The 13,520-nt window shown below is 33.6% G+C and overlaps 1 protein-coding gene across 7 annotated transcripts in view; it reads left to right on the top strand.

Moving 5' to 3' along the window:
- The window catches only part of CNTN1 (contactin 1), a 363,526-nt gene that overhangs the window by 306,114 nt on the left and 43,892 nt on the right, over window positions 1-13,520 (top strand). For all 7 annotated transcript variants that reach the window (XM_082349364.1, XM_082349361.1, XM_082349362.1 and 4 more), the window contains 4 exons: window positions 256-326; window positions 2,945-3,179; window positions 5,539-5,642; window positions 12,830-13,016. In XM_082349364.1, coding sequence (XP_082205490.1) covers window positions 256-326; window positions 2,945-3,179; window positions 5,539-5,642; window positions 12,830-13,016 — 597 coding nt within the window. The remainder of the gene's footprint in view (window positions 1-255; window positions 327-2,944; window positions 3,180-5,538; window positions 5,643-12,829; window positions 13,017-13,520) is intronic.

The raw sequence follows: 13,520 nt of genomic DNA on the forward strand, positions 1-13,520 counted from the left end.
CAAATTTGCTTCACTACTTTGTTGAAGGAAACTAGTACATTTCCTATGGCACTGAGTCAATTCTTTTCTTGGCAGTAAAACATTATTACAGCAACTATGTGGCATTGTTAGTATATCTGAGTGGATCATGTGTGCAACTTGTCTTTCCTGGTGAAAGAAAAATGTACAGTTTCTAAGTGAATAAGAACTCTAATGTCAGAAAATAATTACAGGGCCTCTCATTTGTAGCTTTGTTTATTTGTTTATTTGTTTCAGCACCTAATGTGGCTCCTTCAGATGTAGGAGGTGGGGGTGGAAGCAACAGAGAACTGACCATAACATGGGCGGTAAGTGCTAAGAAGTTACATATGTTAATAGGCTGCTTTACCTACACTTAATCTCAAACACATTTTGCTTCCTGAAATAAATTGAAATAGAAGACAATGCCCCAAACCTAAACAAGAATAAATTACTAAAATGATTTTTTTTTCTTAAATGCATGCCAGATTTTACCTGGCTTACTATGGCTTAGTACAGTTCTTATACCAAAACAGATTATTGATGCTAAAGTATCTGTAAGTTTAAAGATTAAACAAACATTCAACTCTCTCATTCCAGAGATAGTTTGTACTCACTGTGGCCTGGTAACCCAATTGCAATTCATAACATTTGCTCTGGACTTTCAAAACTCCGAAGATTCAGTTAAAAAATCTTTTGTATCATCATCTGTTTTTAAATTGGAGCTTACTTTCTCACTTGAGACTTATTTTCATCACCATGTGTAATCTATCATTAGTCAGTCTTAGAAGTCCCCCCAAATGACTTGTTATTGAGGTGTCCAAAACATTGTATTAAATTTTTATGACCCAAAGGGAGCTTTTTTTCAGAGACTATAATGTCTGGAAAACAATGCATCTTAGCTGAATTTTTGAAGTGAGAGAGATATTGGGGGTGGGGAAGGCTTTGGTAGCATAGATTTGTCTGAATTAGATATCTGGCATTTATCTAGGTAACATGTTTTGTATAGCTCTATGTATCCGTTAAATATTTTTAGTATTTAATCACTGCAGAAAGTCAAAGAACACAACTGAGGCTCCAAAGGATTCTGAGAACTACAGGAAAAATGACAGGTTTTATTCTTTACATGAGTTAAGTTGATTTATATAATAAATGGATATTTAGCAGAAATTGACTTCACTCTGTGCTCTGTAGTCATATTTTATACTTGGCATTTAAATCACATTTTTAAGTAAGATTTAGAAAAAAATTGCCTTTTCTTCATTCAAATCTCAAATGATTTGTCAGTTTTAGTGTCAGTGTATCACACAAAAGTGAAGATATTGGAAAAATTTTAACATCTTACTCCTTTCTTTAGGCTTGATTTTCTTAAACTGTGTAGGTATCTGCCTCACAATAAGATGAGGAGCTTGTCAAAGAATTCAGAATTGGAAATTACTATTCCAAAAATTTGAAATCAACTCTCTGAGACTAGGGCCTGAGAATCACTAACTTTTGAAAACTCCGTAGCTAATTCTGATCTACTAAATTGCAAAAATTAAGTATAGAACTATCAATAAGAAAAAATGTTTAAATTATGGTGGGAATGTTAGGCTATTCTATTAATAATGTAAAATCATATTTTGTACATCCTTGTGATCATGCTTCAGGATTTCTATATCGTGCAACCAAGAACAACTTCTTTTCCCTTTTAACTTTGTACATTTGCAGGCATTCCTGTTTAACCTATGGATATTCAAGCTACTGTGTTGTATTTAGTTAAGGTTTTTCCTCAAGACACCTTAACTTTGATATTCTGGTGAAAAAATTCAATATACAATGGGCACATTTACTTTATTGGCTAAAAATGACTAAATGATGGATACTCAGTAGAACTTGCTTTGAGTCGGTATTTATAAATAATGGATTGTTAGGGCTGACACAAACTTCTTTATTGAGCAATTGTTACGTAATAATAACTCTGAGGAAATAATGCAAAACAGAGCTCTTACTTCAGCACTGGAGTCACACGGGGCCCATAGCCAGCCTCCTAAAGCTGAGTGTGATGTTATCCCTTCCTCCTTTTGCATTCTTTTTCCTCTGACCAGTTTCTATTGCTTGGTTACAATACAGATATTCCAGAGCATTGTTAACTGTCTTACCATAGCCTTTCAACTCTAAAGAAATTCATTTACTTATCCATTGAATAAATACTACTTGAGGCTTTGTTCTAGAGTCTAGGTAAATGAAACTGACAATAACCCTGCCCTCATGAAACTTATGTTATACTAGTGGAGAGAGACAGTAAAGTAGACAATAAGTAAAATATGTAGTGTAGATCATTATTATTGTATTAAAGAGAAAAAAATAAAGTGGGGGGATTCTATATGGATTATTGCAGAAAGAGTCTTGAAATGGCAGATCCTGTGGCCAGGGAAAGCAACCAGTGGCTTTTTAACCTCAAGAAAGTGAGAGAGGGAGCTTCTGACAAATGTGAAACATCCTAGAAGGAAGGAACTGAAAGTAAAAAAGCCCAGAGTACTGGCCGCTATCTGTCCATGGAATATTCATTTCATGAGGGCAGGATTTTGTCTGTTTTGCTCTCAGTGCCAAGAAGAGTGGTCACTAAGGAAATATTCACCGAGTGCTGATAGAAATAATGAAGTATGCTCAAATAAAGTGCTGCAACCTGGCTTTCTCAAGACCATGTTTCTGAGATAGAACCACAAAAGCAGCCCAAGGTTTTAGCCCCCATGGGGTGTTCCAGAAATAACGAATTTGGTAAATAAAGTCACCACATGTTGGAGCACATTTGTGCCCTGGCCTTTTCAGGCAGCTCTCACTTACGAACTAAGAATGTTTTTACAGAAAGCATGATTCCATGTGTAGCATATTTATTGTTTGCATAGGATTTTCCCCGTGTTAACCGTATTGCTTAAACCTATTAAATATTTCAATTTCTATTCAGCCTTTGTCAAGAGAATACCACTACGGCAACAATTTTGGTTACATAGTGGCATTTAAGCCATTTGATGGGGAAGAATGGAAAAAAGTGACAGTTACTAACCCAGATACTGGCCGCTACGTTCATAAAGATGAGACCATGCGCCCTTCCACTGCATTTCAAGTCAAAGTCAAAGCTTTCAACAACAAAGGAGATGGACCATACAGCCTCACAGCCGTCATCCACTCCGCGCAAGACGGTAGGTGAAAGAAAGACCCCACTGTCCTGATGAGGGATTCTGTTTCTCCAGTAGGCATTTTGTTTGCTGTCTTCTGGGCCTACTTATTAAGATCTTTTTAAGATACCACGCATTTAGTAAATGAGTTAGTAAATTTTGAGCCAAATTAAAGTGTCAATCTCTTTATTTAAATGACAGGAACGTTGCCAAAATCTCTTTCATCCTTTAGATCATGTTTATGGTAGTTAGGAAATCTCCATTAAATTCCTTGGCTTAGACCCCTGTTCCTGGACTCTTGATTATAATTTTGCAGTCAGAAATTCTCCAGACTCGATGGGAATCTCAGTATGTCTGTGCATTCATAAAATTCACTACTTTACAAACTCCTTAACATACACTTTTTTTGGATACGATTTCTCCTTTTAACTCAAAATTGTGTATTGTATCATTTATGTAACTTCTTTGGTCATTACAGTAGCATGCTAGAATTTCATTAAAGGGAACTTAGGCATAATTCTATGAAAAAGGAGTCAGAAAGCCAGTTGAAATTTTTTTCTTGGAAAGAAAAAAGATATCTGAAAGGCTATTCAGGGGAAAAAAAATACAGATACTGGCTCTTTGTTTTTCTAGAAACTTTAACTGAACTGAGCATGCTTCTGGAGGACTTTATATATCTCTGCTAAATTATACATATTTTTATATTAACCTTAATTACATTGACTTCTATGATTTCCTATTTAAGCTGCTACACTTTTTTTATTATTTATTTTCCTATTTAAAAAGGTAAGACTTCCTTATTATACCTTTGTACTCACGTGCATTATGTAAATAATTAATGGCTAGAAAGGCAAGTAGAGATTTTCATTGTCTTCTGACCTAACACATTTGTGCTTGGACAAGTTTCCCTTTGCACATGTGTGAGAAACAAAAATGGAAGGGTTTTAAAACTTAAAACTATGTGAAATACTCTTCTGATCTCTTAGAGGAAAAACACTATCTATTAATTTACCCAATTTACACTAATTTTAGTCCACAATAAACATTTAGCTATCCCTTAGAATTTATGCTCTTCAGTCATAGAGTTATTAGCTTTCATATTTGTTAAAAATTTAATATCTATTCAAATCATCCATGATCTTTACTTTCAATACAAACATGAAAGGCAATCATATATACATATATATGTTTACACACACACACACAAACACGTGCATACTTTTCTAAACTTAGCTCAGTTAAATACATAGAAAGAATAACAAGTAGAAATTTCTAAGTTAATAATCAATTCAGGACTATTTAATCCTGAGTAATTAATCCCACATTTTCCACACTCATTCTGATTCGGCAGAAGTATGATAACTTGACTGAATAGTTTGAACAACTTAAGTACATCTCACAGAGAAAATGAAAGTGTAAAGCATTTTACAAGTTACCTTCTCACCCAATATGATTTTTTTTTTTACTGTTTTATTCGATGCTAAAGTGATCAGGCAAAGGCCATGCTTGTCATCTCTTTGGTTATGGCCATCTGTATTTAATTACATTTCTTTCCTAAATGTTTCATGAGTCTCATAAAACGTGCATGTGACAAAACTTCTTTAAGTGTTCATCTTCACTGCTACTGCTAAGAAATCAGTCACAGTGCCACACATTTACCTTGATTTGGAATGACGACAGTGTTCATGTGCAGGACATTTTAGCATAAAAGAGGATTATGGCTTATTAATAAAAGACAATAAAAATTGATCACTCCTGCTTAAGATTTCCTTAGTTGCTTTGTGTAATTTTTGTAAGGGATGTAAATTACTTTTTTTTCACTGAACAGAGCCTTTTGATACATATTTGACTAGATGCCCAGTTGGACAATTAGACTTATAAAGGCTTTCCTGAGCACAAGAAGCGGTGGATGTCACAACTTGTTTCAAAGGATCTTAAAAAAAAAACAAAAGAAAAAAACTTAGTTTAAATATAAAAGAGAAAGAGGGAAGTATTGCTGTATATCTTTAGCTCATATTAAATAGGAAGTGTGAGAAAGTTGAAAATTAATTGTAATGACTAATTTTCTATAATAAATACCAAATTTCCTATCTTTGATAATATAGAGTTGATAAGCTAAACATAATAAATTTTAATTTGCATCCACAGGCTTTCATAAACAGGTTAGTTAAAAGAAATACAAAAATATTAGTATGGTTCTTGCTCACAGATATCAGAGAAATCCTTATGGATTTCCATATTTTGTAAAAGTGTGTGTGTACATGTGTATGTATATGTATCTGTATTAATATTCATGTATATGAATATGTGTGTGTGCATGTATTACTGATGACCACGAAATAAGCATCTTATGTAAGAATGTAATGTTCTCATCAAATTTCAGCTCCCAGTGAAGCCCCAACAGCAGTAGGTGTAAAAGTCTTATCATCTTCTGAGATATCTGTTCATTGGGAGCATGTTGTAGAAAAAATAGTGGAAAGCTATCAGGTGAGTTCAATTTTTACCAAACTAAATACACTTGCTCATAATTATCAGCATACCTTTTCAAATATGTTGCATCTCTCAACATTCTGTGTCCTTCTGATTTATGTGACAACTAACACTATATTCTCTGTATTTAATATGTTGGACATTTATTAACTAACATGCGTAAAGCAGGGGTTCCCAACTGACTTATCTATAAGAGATGTAGAGTCCTGTGTGTAGGTAAACAATTGGCCAAAGTAAAAACTAAGGTAATAACACTCGGGCTTAAGCACAATCTTCTGAAACAAACATTCTCATAAAATGCTAGTGAATCTCAAGTTTTTGGGAAATCATTTTGGTAATTTGGTAATTTAATTTTTTTTACCCTATTTGACTCATTAGTTCCACTTCCAAAAAGCCCTCCAAAGGAAACACTTCTAAATATACTAAGTATGTATCCCATTATGTTATCTATGAAGGCAGAAAATTGGCAACATTCAAAACGTCTTAAAGGAAACTTCCTTCAAAATAAGTCTTAAAAGTGTAGAAGGATTTAGCCAGAAGCATAGGGGAGGACTTGTCTTAGTCAACGGAAATAAGACCTAGGGAATTGAAGCTAGTTCTGCTGGGATCTTTAATATGAAATTTAGACTTGATTTTGTAGGAAAAGTGAAGTCATCTCATATTTTTAAGCACAAAGAGTGAAAATTAAGTGGAACTGACATCGTCCTACCTTTGCAGATGAGAAAATGGATGTAAAAGAGATTCAACAACTGGCCTTAGCACTAAGTAAAAGTGTCAGGTGTCCTGATTCAAAGTTCAGTGCTTTTTGCCAGATCACAGACTCCCTTTTTTTAATTCAGTGAGTGGACGGTGAGTGGCCTTCTGGAGCCATGGCTGGTGAGCTGCCCTCTCAGTTCTTGTGCTTCATCATCTGTCCATGGAATATTCATTTCATGAGGGCAGGATTTTGTCTATTTTGCTCTCAGTGCCAAGAAGAGTGGTCACTAAAGAAATATTCACCGAGTGCTGATAGAAATAATGAAGTATGCTCAAATAAAGTGCTGCAACCTGGCTTTCTCAAGACCATGTTTCTGAGATAGAACCACAAAAGCAGCCCAAGATCTTAAGTTTTAAACTCACAAGCTAACAGGAAGCTTTTTATCTTGGTATCATAGGTTATGATTTGGCTAGACATCAAAGTGTTTTCAGATCATCTTTGCAAGTGATCAGCTGAAGTTGTCACCAAGAGAGCGGCATTATAGGAGTGGACTGTGAAGTTCCAATATTCATAGCTTATTAAACTTACATTTGCAGCTGGTAGAAAAGGAATGGAAATGGAAAAGAGAGAGAAATTCACTACATGTTAGAAAGCCCTGTAATAAATAAGTCTGAGGTATCCTGGGAGAACACATCAATATTTAGAGCTTTCAAGCCATATTTTGGACATAGGATTTCTTCTTTTTTAATATTATTCATTTGTAAGCAATAAAAAAGAGAAAAAAATGATTATTTAATATATAACCCATTCATTAACTCAAAGTGCTAAAGATGTATTATTACTTTGCTAAAAACATGCCACAGAAATAGATATTTTCTTTGTCTGAGAATTATATGTTGACTATTTTATAACTTCTGACATGCAGAGTAAAAAGGAAATATGAAATGTGAAACAATGCACTGGTACCAGTGAATTTAGACAATAATCAGAATATATGCTCTTGATGTGGAATAAGCTAAGTAGAGGATTCTCAATTAAATAGCAAAAAATACTCTTAACAGCTAAGATTTTCTTAAATCAAAAACTGTATGTCATGGAGAAGTTTAGTTTCACAGATTTCTGACGTTTTGCAACTCCATACTAGAAAATTATGAGCTCTGCTGCTGAACAGACATGGGTTTATCTCTCAGCTCTGTCACTTCGAAATTTTGTGGAAAATTTATTCAAACTTTTTGGGCCCTAGTTTCCTCACTTGTAAAGCTGAGAGTAATCAATGCCTCATATCCTGTTGTGTGGAATAAATGAAATAACCTGTGTTTAATGCTTTTCCTTGTTTTATATCATTGGACATTTGAAGACAATGATGATGATAATGACGATGACAATGATGATAATGTTAATAATGATAAGAATGATAATATTTGTTGAGCCCTATGATGTTAACATTTAATTAAGCTCATCGTATTGAATCCACACTATCCCAGGGGATAAACACTATTATTTTCTCCATTTTAAAGATGAAGAACTTGAAGTTAAAAACATTTATCTGAGTAATAATTGGTATAAACTGACTTGAACCTAGGTCTTGCCTCTCCAGAGAATGGTTAATTAAAAATGTTGGAAATAAATCATAGAATTATTGTTTCCATTTATTCTTTCTTTAAAAAGCTTTTAAGTCTTTCACACAGAGCCTTGAATATCAAAGAGACAAGCATGAAAGCTTAAAAGAGAAAATCTGTAACATTTATTCTCCTGTAAGAAAATGCCCCTTTATGGGGGAAAATCTTGACTCACTATAATGCCGTTATTGTTACTATTTTTAAATATGAAGGAAGAAGCCGATGGTTTAACAAGATAGACGATCAAGAAAACTAATATCCTACTGCACTTCCCATGAAAATGTACTATGGGTCTAAGTTATAAAGAAACAGAGAAAAAAAGCAGGACATTAATAAAATAAGATAAATAAAAAGTTGGAAAAGCCCAAGTCCTGTGTGATTGACCCCATCTCAAGGTTAATTTCCTGACATTTCAAGTAAGAACTGCAGGCAACTGGGTTTAAAAAAATCCCTTGTGGTTTTAAAGTGTATCTTGTAGAAAGTTTAAGTTTTATTCTTTTCCCCCCCTGACCTAGTTAAAGAGCTCCCCACTTTTATTCTTAATTTCCTGCAGTGTAGGTGAACTAGAAGAATGCAAGAAGTATTTCTTATCAAAGGCTTATTAGAAATTTAGGCTCCTGCCCAGGAATCCACAAAAGACTTAGTTTACTCACCCAGCAGGTAAAGAATTCACTTAATGAAAACAAGCAAAGTATTCTATCGGGAATAATAAATACAAAACCTCTTAGCAGCTGAATTGGAGATTAATACAGATGATTGATTTCACAATTATCTTAAAAGATTAACCATCCTGAGTAGTTTACACAGATGTCTTTAAAAGTTAAATTATTATGGTGAGCATAAGTTCATATTTAGGAAGTGCTGTATTTTCTTATTTTGGAGAAGGCATCTATCTTCATCTGGATCTCCCCAAAGCAAAGTCTGACACACAGGTATAGAAAAAGTTAGTGTTTTTGTTGTTATTGTTGTTTGTTTGTTTTAAATATGATCCCAGGGAGCAGATATGAGGAAAAAGCAGAATGAACAGGAGAGGGTTAGAAAAATGCTTTATCTTGTTGGCAACCACTGTGGGCACTGGTACTCCATCCCTTGTGATCTTTAAGGAGCTTCATAAATGTGGTTGAGAATTACCCCACATAGAATGAAAGGGGAAGCGTTCATCCACTGCTATTCCCCATTGGTTAACAGTGGCCCCAGGGGCATCACCTCCCCTCCCTGCATTGATCACAGGGCAAGGTTCACACTGCAGCATCAAGGATGACCCAAGACAGGGAGTGAGAAGTTAGCAGCAATAGCAGAGGAAAAATGCTAACTGGTAGTACTTATGGGAAGCTGGTTGAAGCCTACATAGAATTGTTTGGTTCCTGCACCAATGGCTAGAATAAAAAAGAACTTTGAATAGGTCCCAAAAAGTGTGAGAATACAGATTTTCAGTGATATATATATTATTACTATTCCTAACCCATAGAATGTACTAATACTTGAATTAGTCTGGGATCTGGATAATATAAAGTTATTATATAATATCTTTTTAGATATTTTTTCACTTAAATAACCGTATTTAGATTTTTTTCCTAAAAACTGTATTAAATCCATAACAAAAGAATATTCAGCTGCCAGAAGATATTTTTTTCAGAAAATTCAGAAGTTGAAGAAGAAAGTTTGGAAATCTGATACGAAAGTTTACTGAAGTAGAAAATAATAAAATGGAGCAAGCCTAATTTTCAAAAGTACTAAGTATCTTTAAATACTTCCATAATTGTAACATTCAGGTTTTATTCTAAGCTTCTTTGGAGAAAATGAGATTAAAGAGCTGCTTTTCAGACACATTTCTTAAATTTTCCTCGGAAGGGATATAACTATTATCTTTGTACAAAAGTGGTGTTATTGTAGTTCATAAATGTATGGAAATTATAATTATTCTTTGTTATATGAGTTAGCCCTTTTTCTGAGGCTTTTCTTTTCAGCTTCCCAATACTGTTATAAAGAGTAAATTTTCTTGGGACAAAATTATACACTTAGATCATTCCATCAAATATATTAGTAATTTTATGTGAACTTAAACATTTTGATTTCTTACTTTATTTATAAGATCTATGGAGGAAAAAACATGTTTGCTTGGTTCACTACTACATTCCTAGCATCTAGCACATAGCTGGTACAAAGTAGATACCCAGTAAATATTTTTTCAATGAATGAATGAGTGCCATACATCAAATGCAGTCCTATGTACACAGCATTCGAAATAATGAATACCTGTCCTCAAGGAGTTTATAACCTAACAATAGTGGAGACCAGTAATGAGGTAATTCCATAATTGTTTAATAAGCACTAAGATAAGTTAACACTAGACATGGGGTGTTGTGGAGATTTTAGGAACATGTAAATAGAGTTAAATTTATATAATGTCACAGCGTTAAATAGAAATAAATACACTATATGTTGCTCTAGCATGTGAAAATGAATTTATGGTCTACTGTCCATAAAGCAGGACCTGCTTCATTTATTTATTTTTTTCCACAAGTTCATCCAGCCTGCCTTTTGGTCTCCCTAGTGATTAATCAAAAGGAGTGCATTTGTTCTGCTCCATGACTACGGGTTCAACCCTTCACTCCAAACAATTTTCTCACAGATTAATATTGGTTCTTCACCACAATGGGCAACTCACTGAAGGGATCAAACACAGTGGTCCAAATTATCTATTTGGAAATTATTTCTAAGTGCATGGCCAGTGCCTAGTTCAGATGAAAAATAAATAAATAAATAATGCTACATTTCACATATATCCACTATTTATTTTAGAATTCTTTGAAAGTATTGCAAGTTAAATCTAAATGTATGCTTTAAATTAAGGAGAGACAGATTATTCAACCAAAATAATTTTTTATCAGATGCTTTCATTAGTGGAGGTTTAAAATACTGTAAAAGTGTCTGTAAAAAATCTCATATTCTAAAATAAGAAAGTCAGAGATTATTTGATACCCTCAATAACTCTCTCTGTTCCCTAGTTACCAGGGCGTAACTAAGGCACTGCTTTAATTTATTGTGAATTTCGATGGAGACTGTGTAATATAGATCCCTGCCAAAATCAGATGAATAAAATAATTGGCCATTTAAGATATAGGTGCAAAGTGTAAATTAAAGAAAATATTGTTCTTCCCTTTTGTATCACCAAAATGCCTCATGGAATTTTGGGTAAGATGTCAAAAAATTTTGTCACTTTAAAAGTCCTCATTTTAATACTTAATGTCTTAGAAATGGTCTAATTAAAAATCTTCTCCTCTTTAAAGGGATAGAAAAGTTGTTATAATGAATGAAAATTTTAAAATGTGCTCTCAGTCAACAAGCATCCACATAAAAATGTCTGAACCTCGAGGACGTCAGTTTTGATTGCTATAAAACAGGCTAAATACTACCATTATTGGTTTGTTGAGAAAATAATACACGTGGATGATCCTACTTTAGTACCTGGCATTTCACTAGAATATAAATGTTCATTTTATTTCCCTTCAGTCAAACAGTGGAAGAGGCCTTACATGTCACACAGTTCAAATTTCCACTAAAATATAGGCCGTCTTCCTCCTTCTCAGATGAATGTAAACACTGCCTGGATGTTTCCAGCACCAGGAAACTCATGCCTTCACAAGGAGGGTCCCCATCCTCATAAAGTCTTTTCTCTGCCAACTGAGATCTGTCTTTGGAGCCACTTGTAATATTCCACTTCCTTGGTTCTGAAGTCATCCTTCTGGTCAGAGGACAGAAAAGTCAAAGAGATTCCATCAAAACTATTAGGAAATATATTATTGGCATCAGAAAAAATGAGCCCTAGTAAACAAAATAAAAATATTGCAAAGGAAACCAATAAGCAATTAGTAACTAGCCTTTGTTCTGAAATGTGCTCATTCTTCATATAAACCTCACTTTGTTACTAAGGGAATTTGAGCCATCCAGTTCCATTTTATAATGTTTTTTATGTGTTTACGTAAATAAAAATTTCAGGATTATATAAATATTAGATATTATCTTCTAGTATGTTGGTTAATTGTGAAATTAAAATACCATTGTTTTATAGACAGGGCATCTAAAATATAAAATTGCAGTATACTTATAAGCAATCCTCTCCTTTTTATTTATAACTGAGATGTAATTATAGATTTTTAACCAATAAAACAGCCTTTTTGGAAGAATGAATATTATAATTCATAGCTTTTACTTAAACTTTAAGAGACAAGGAAGGCTGTCATTGATATGCTGGTTGGTAAAAGTAATCATTTCTAATCACAACATGAATGAAATTTTTTAAAACTTATTTTAAAGATAATTTCTACAACTAATCAAGTTATTAGGTATAATATTTCTTTGATATCTGGCTTCTATATAAGTTCAAAGGAAATAATTTTATATACATACTTCTGAAATAAGCTGGCAGAAAGTAATTAAGCTAGCATGTTTTAGGCCACATGACTATTTTTATCAATGGCCCTTAACAAATTTGCAATCATGTAAACAGAAATAAAGCTGGAAATAAATGATATAAATTATTGTGGCAAATACTTCCAAACAGAAACCAGTTTTATAGTTTGAGAGCAAATCTTATGCACATTTTTTTGCCTTTTTCTCTTTTTTCGTCTGTGTGTGACTATTTCAGGCAATGAGGTGAGCCTTTAATTTGCTTTTGACACTTCTAATCAGATCTGCATTGTGTGCCTTGCCATTTTCTAAGACTGATAGAAATGTAAGTAACATTAAGTAACATTTGAGAATATGATGCTCAGCCAACATCAAGTGTCAGAACAACTTGAAAAGAATTATTTGCAACTGAACTGTCTGAATCATGAAAAAATATTACTCAACTTGTATGTTTGCAGATTCGGTACTGGGCTGTCCATGATAAAGAAGCAGCTGCACACAGAGTGCAAGTCACTAGCCAAGAATACTCTGCCAGGCTGGAGAACCTTCTGCCTGACACCCAGTACTTTATGGAAGTCAGGGCCTGCAATAGCGCAGGGTGTGGACCTCCCAGTGATATGATTGAGACCTTCACCAAGAAAGCACGTGAGTCTCAATATTTGCATTTTATACTTGTCAAAAACTCCCAATTGATTCAGTGATGATGCAGGTATATTTGAGAGAAAATTACTACCTAGCAGTCTGAGCACTTTTGGTTTTCAATTTTAACCTTTAAAATCACACAAGATTTAAAAAAACAAAAACAAAAACAAACAAAAACATTGATAGTTATTGTAGATGATGAAAAAATGTGGAGAATATCTTCACACATTTAATGTTCCATTACAGAACCTCCCTTTGTAAAGACTGCCCACAAAATTTTGTATCATTAGACAATTAATTTGTTATTGTTTTAAACTTGGTTTTATAGGAATGCATCAACAACATGAGAAAATGAAAATTCTATAATTTTTCTATGCTTTGATTTATAAACCTTCGTCACTGCACAATGCAAATGCAAGTTAAATGTTGTAGCATTATGTTCACTCTCTTAGTACTGTATGTTCTCATTGTTAATATAACAAGACCACCTGCCCTGCTCACATTTTT

The sequence above is a fragment of the Balaenoptera borealis genome (assembly GCF_965194805.1).
Source record: "Balaenoptera borealis genome assembly, chromosome: 13".
Lineage (NCBI taxonomy): Eukaryota > Metazoa > Chordata > Mammalia > Artiodactyla > Balaenopteridae > Balaenoptera > Balaenoptera borealis.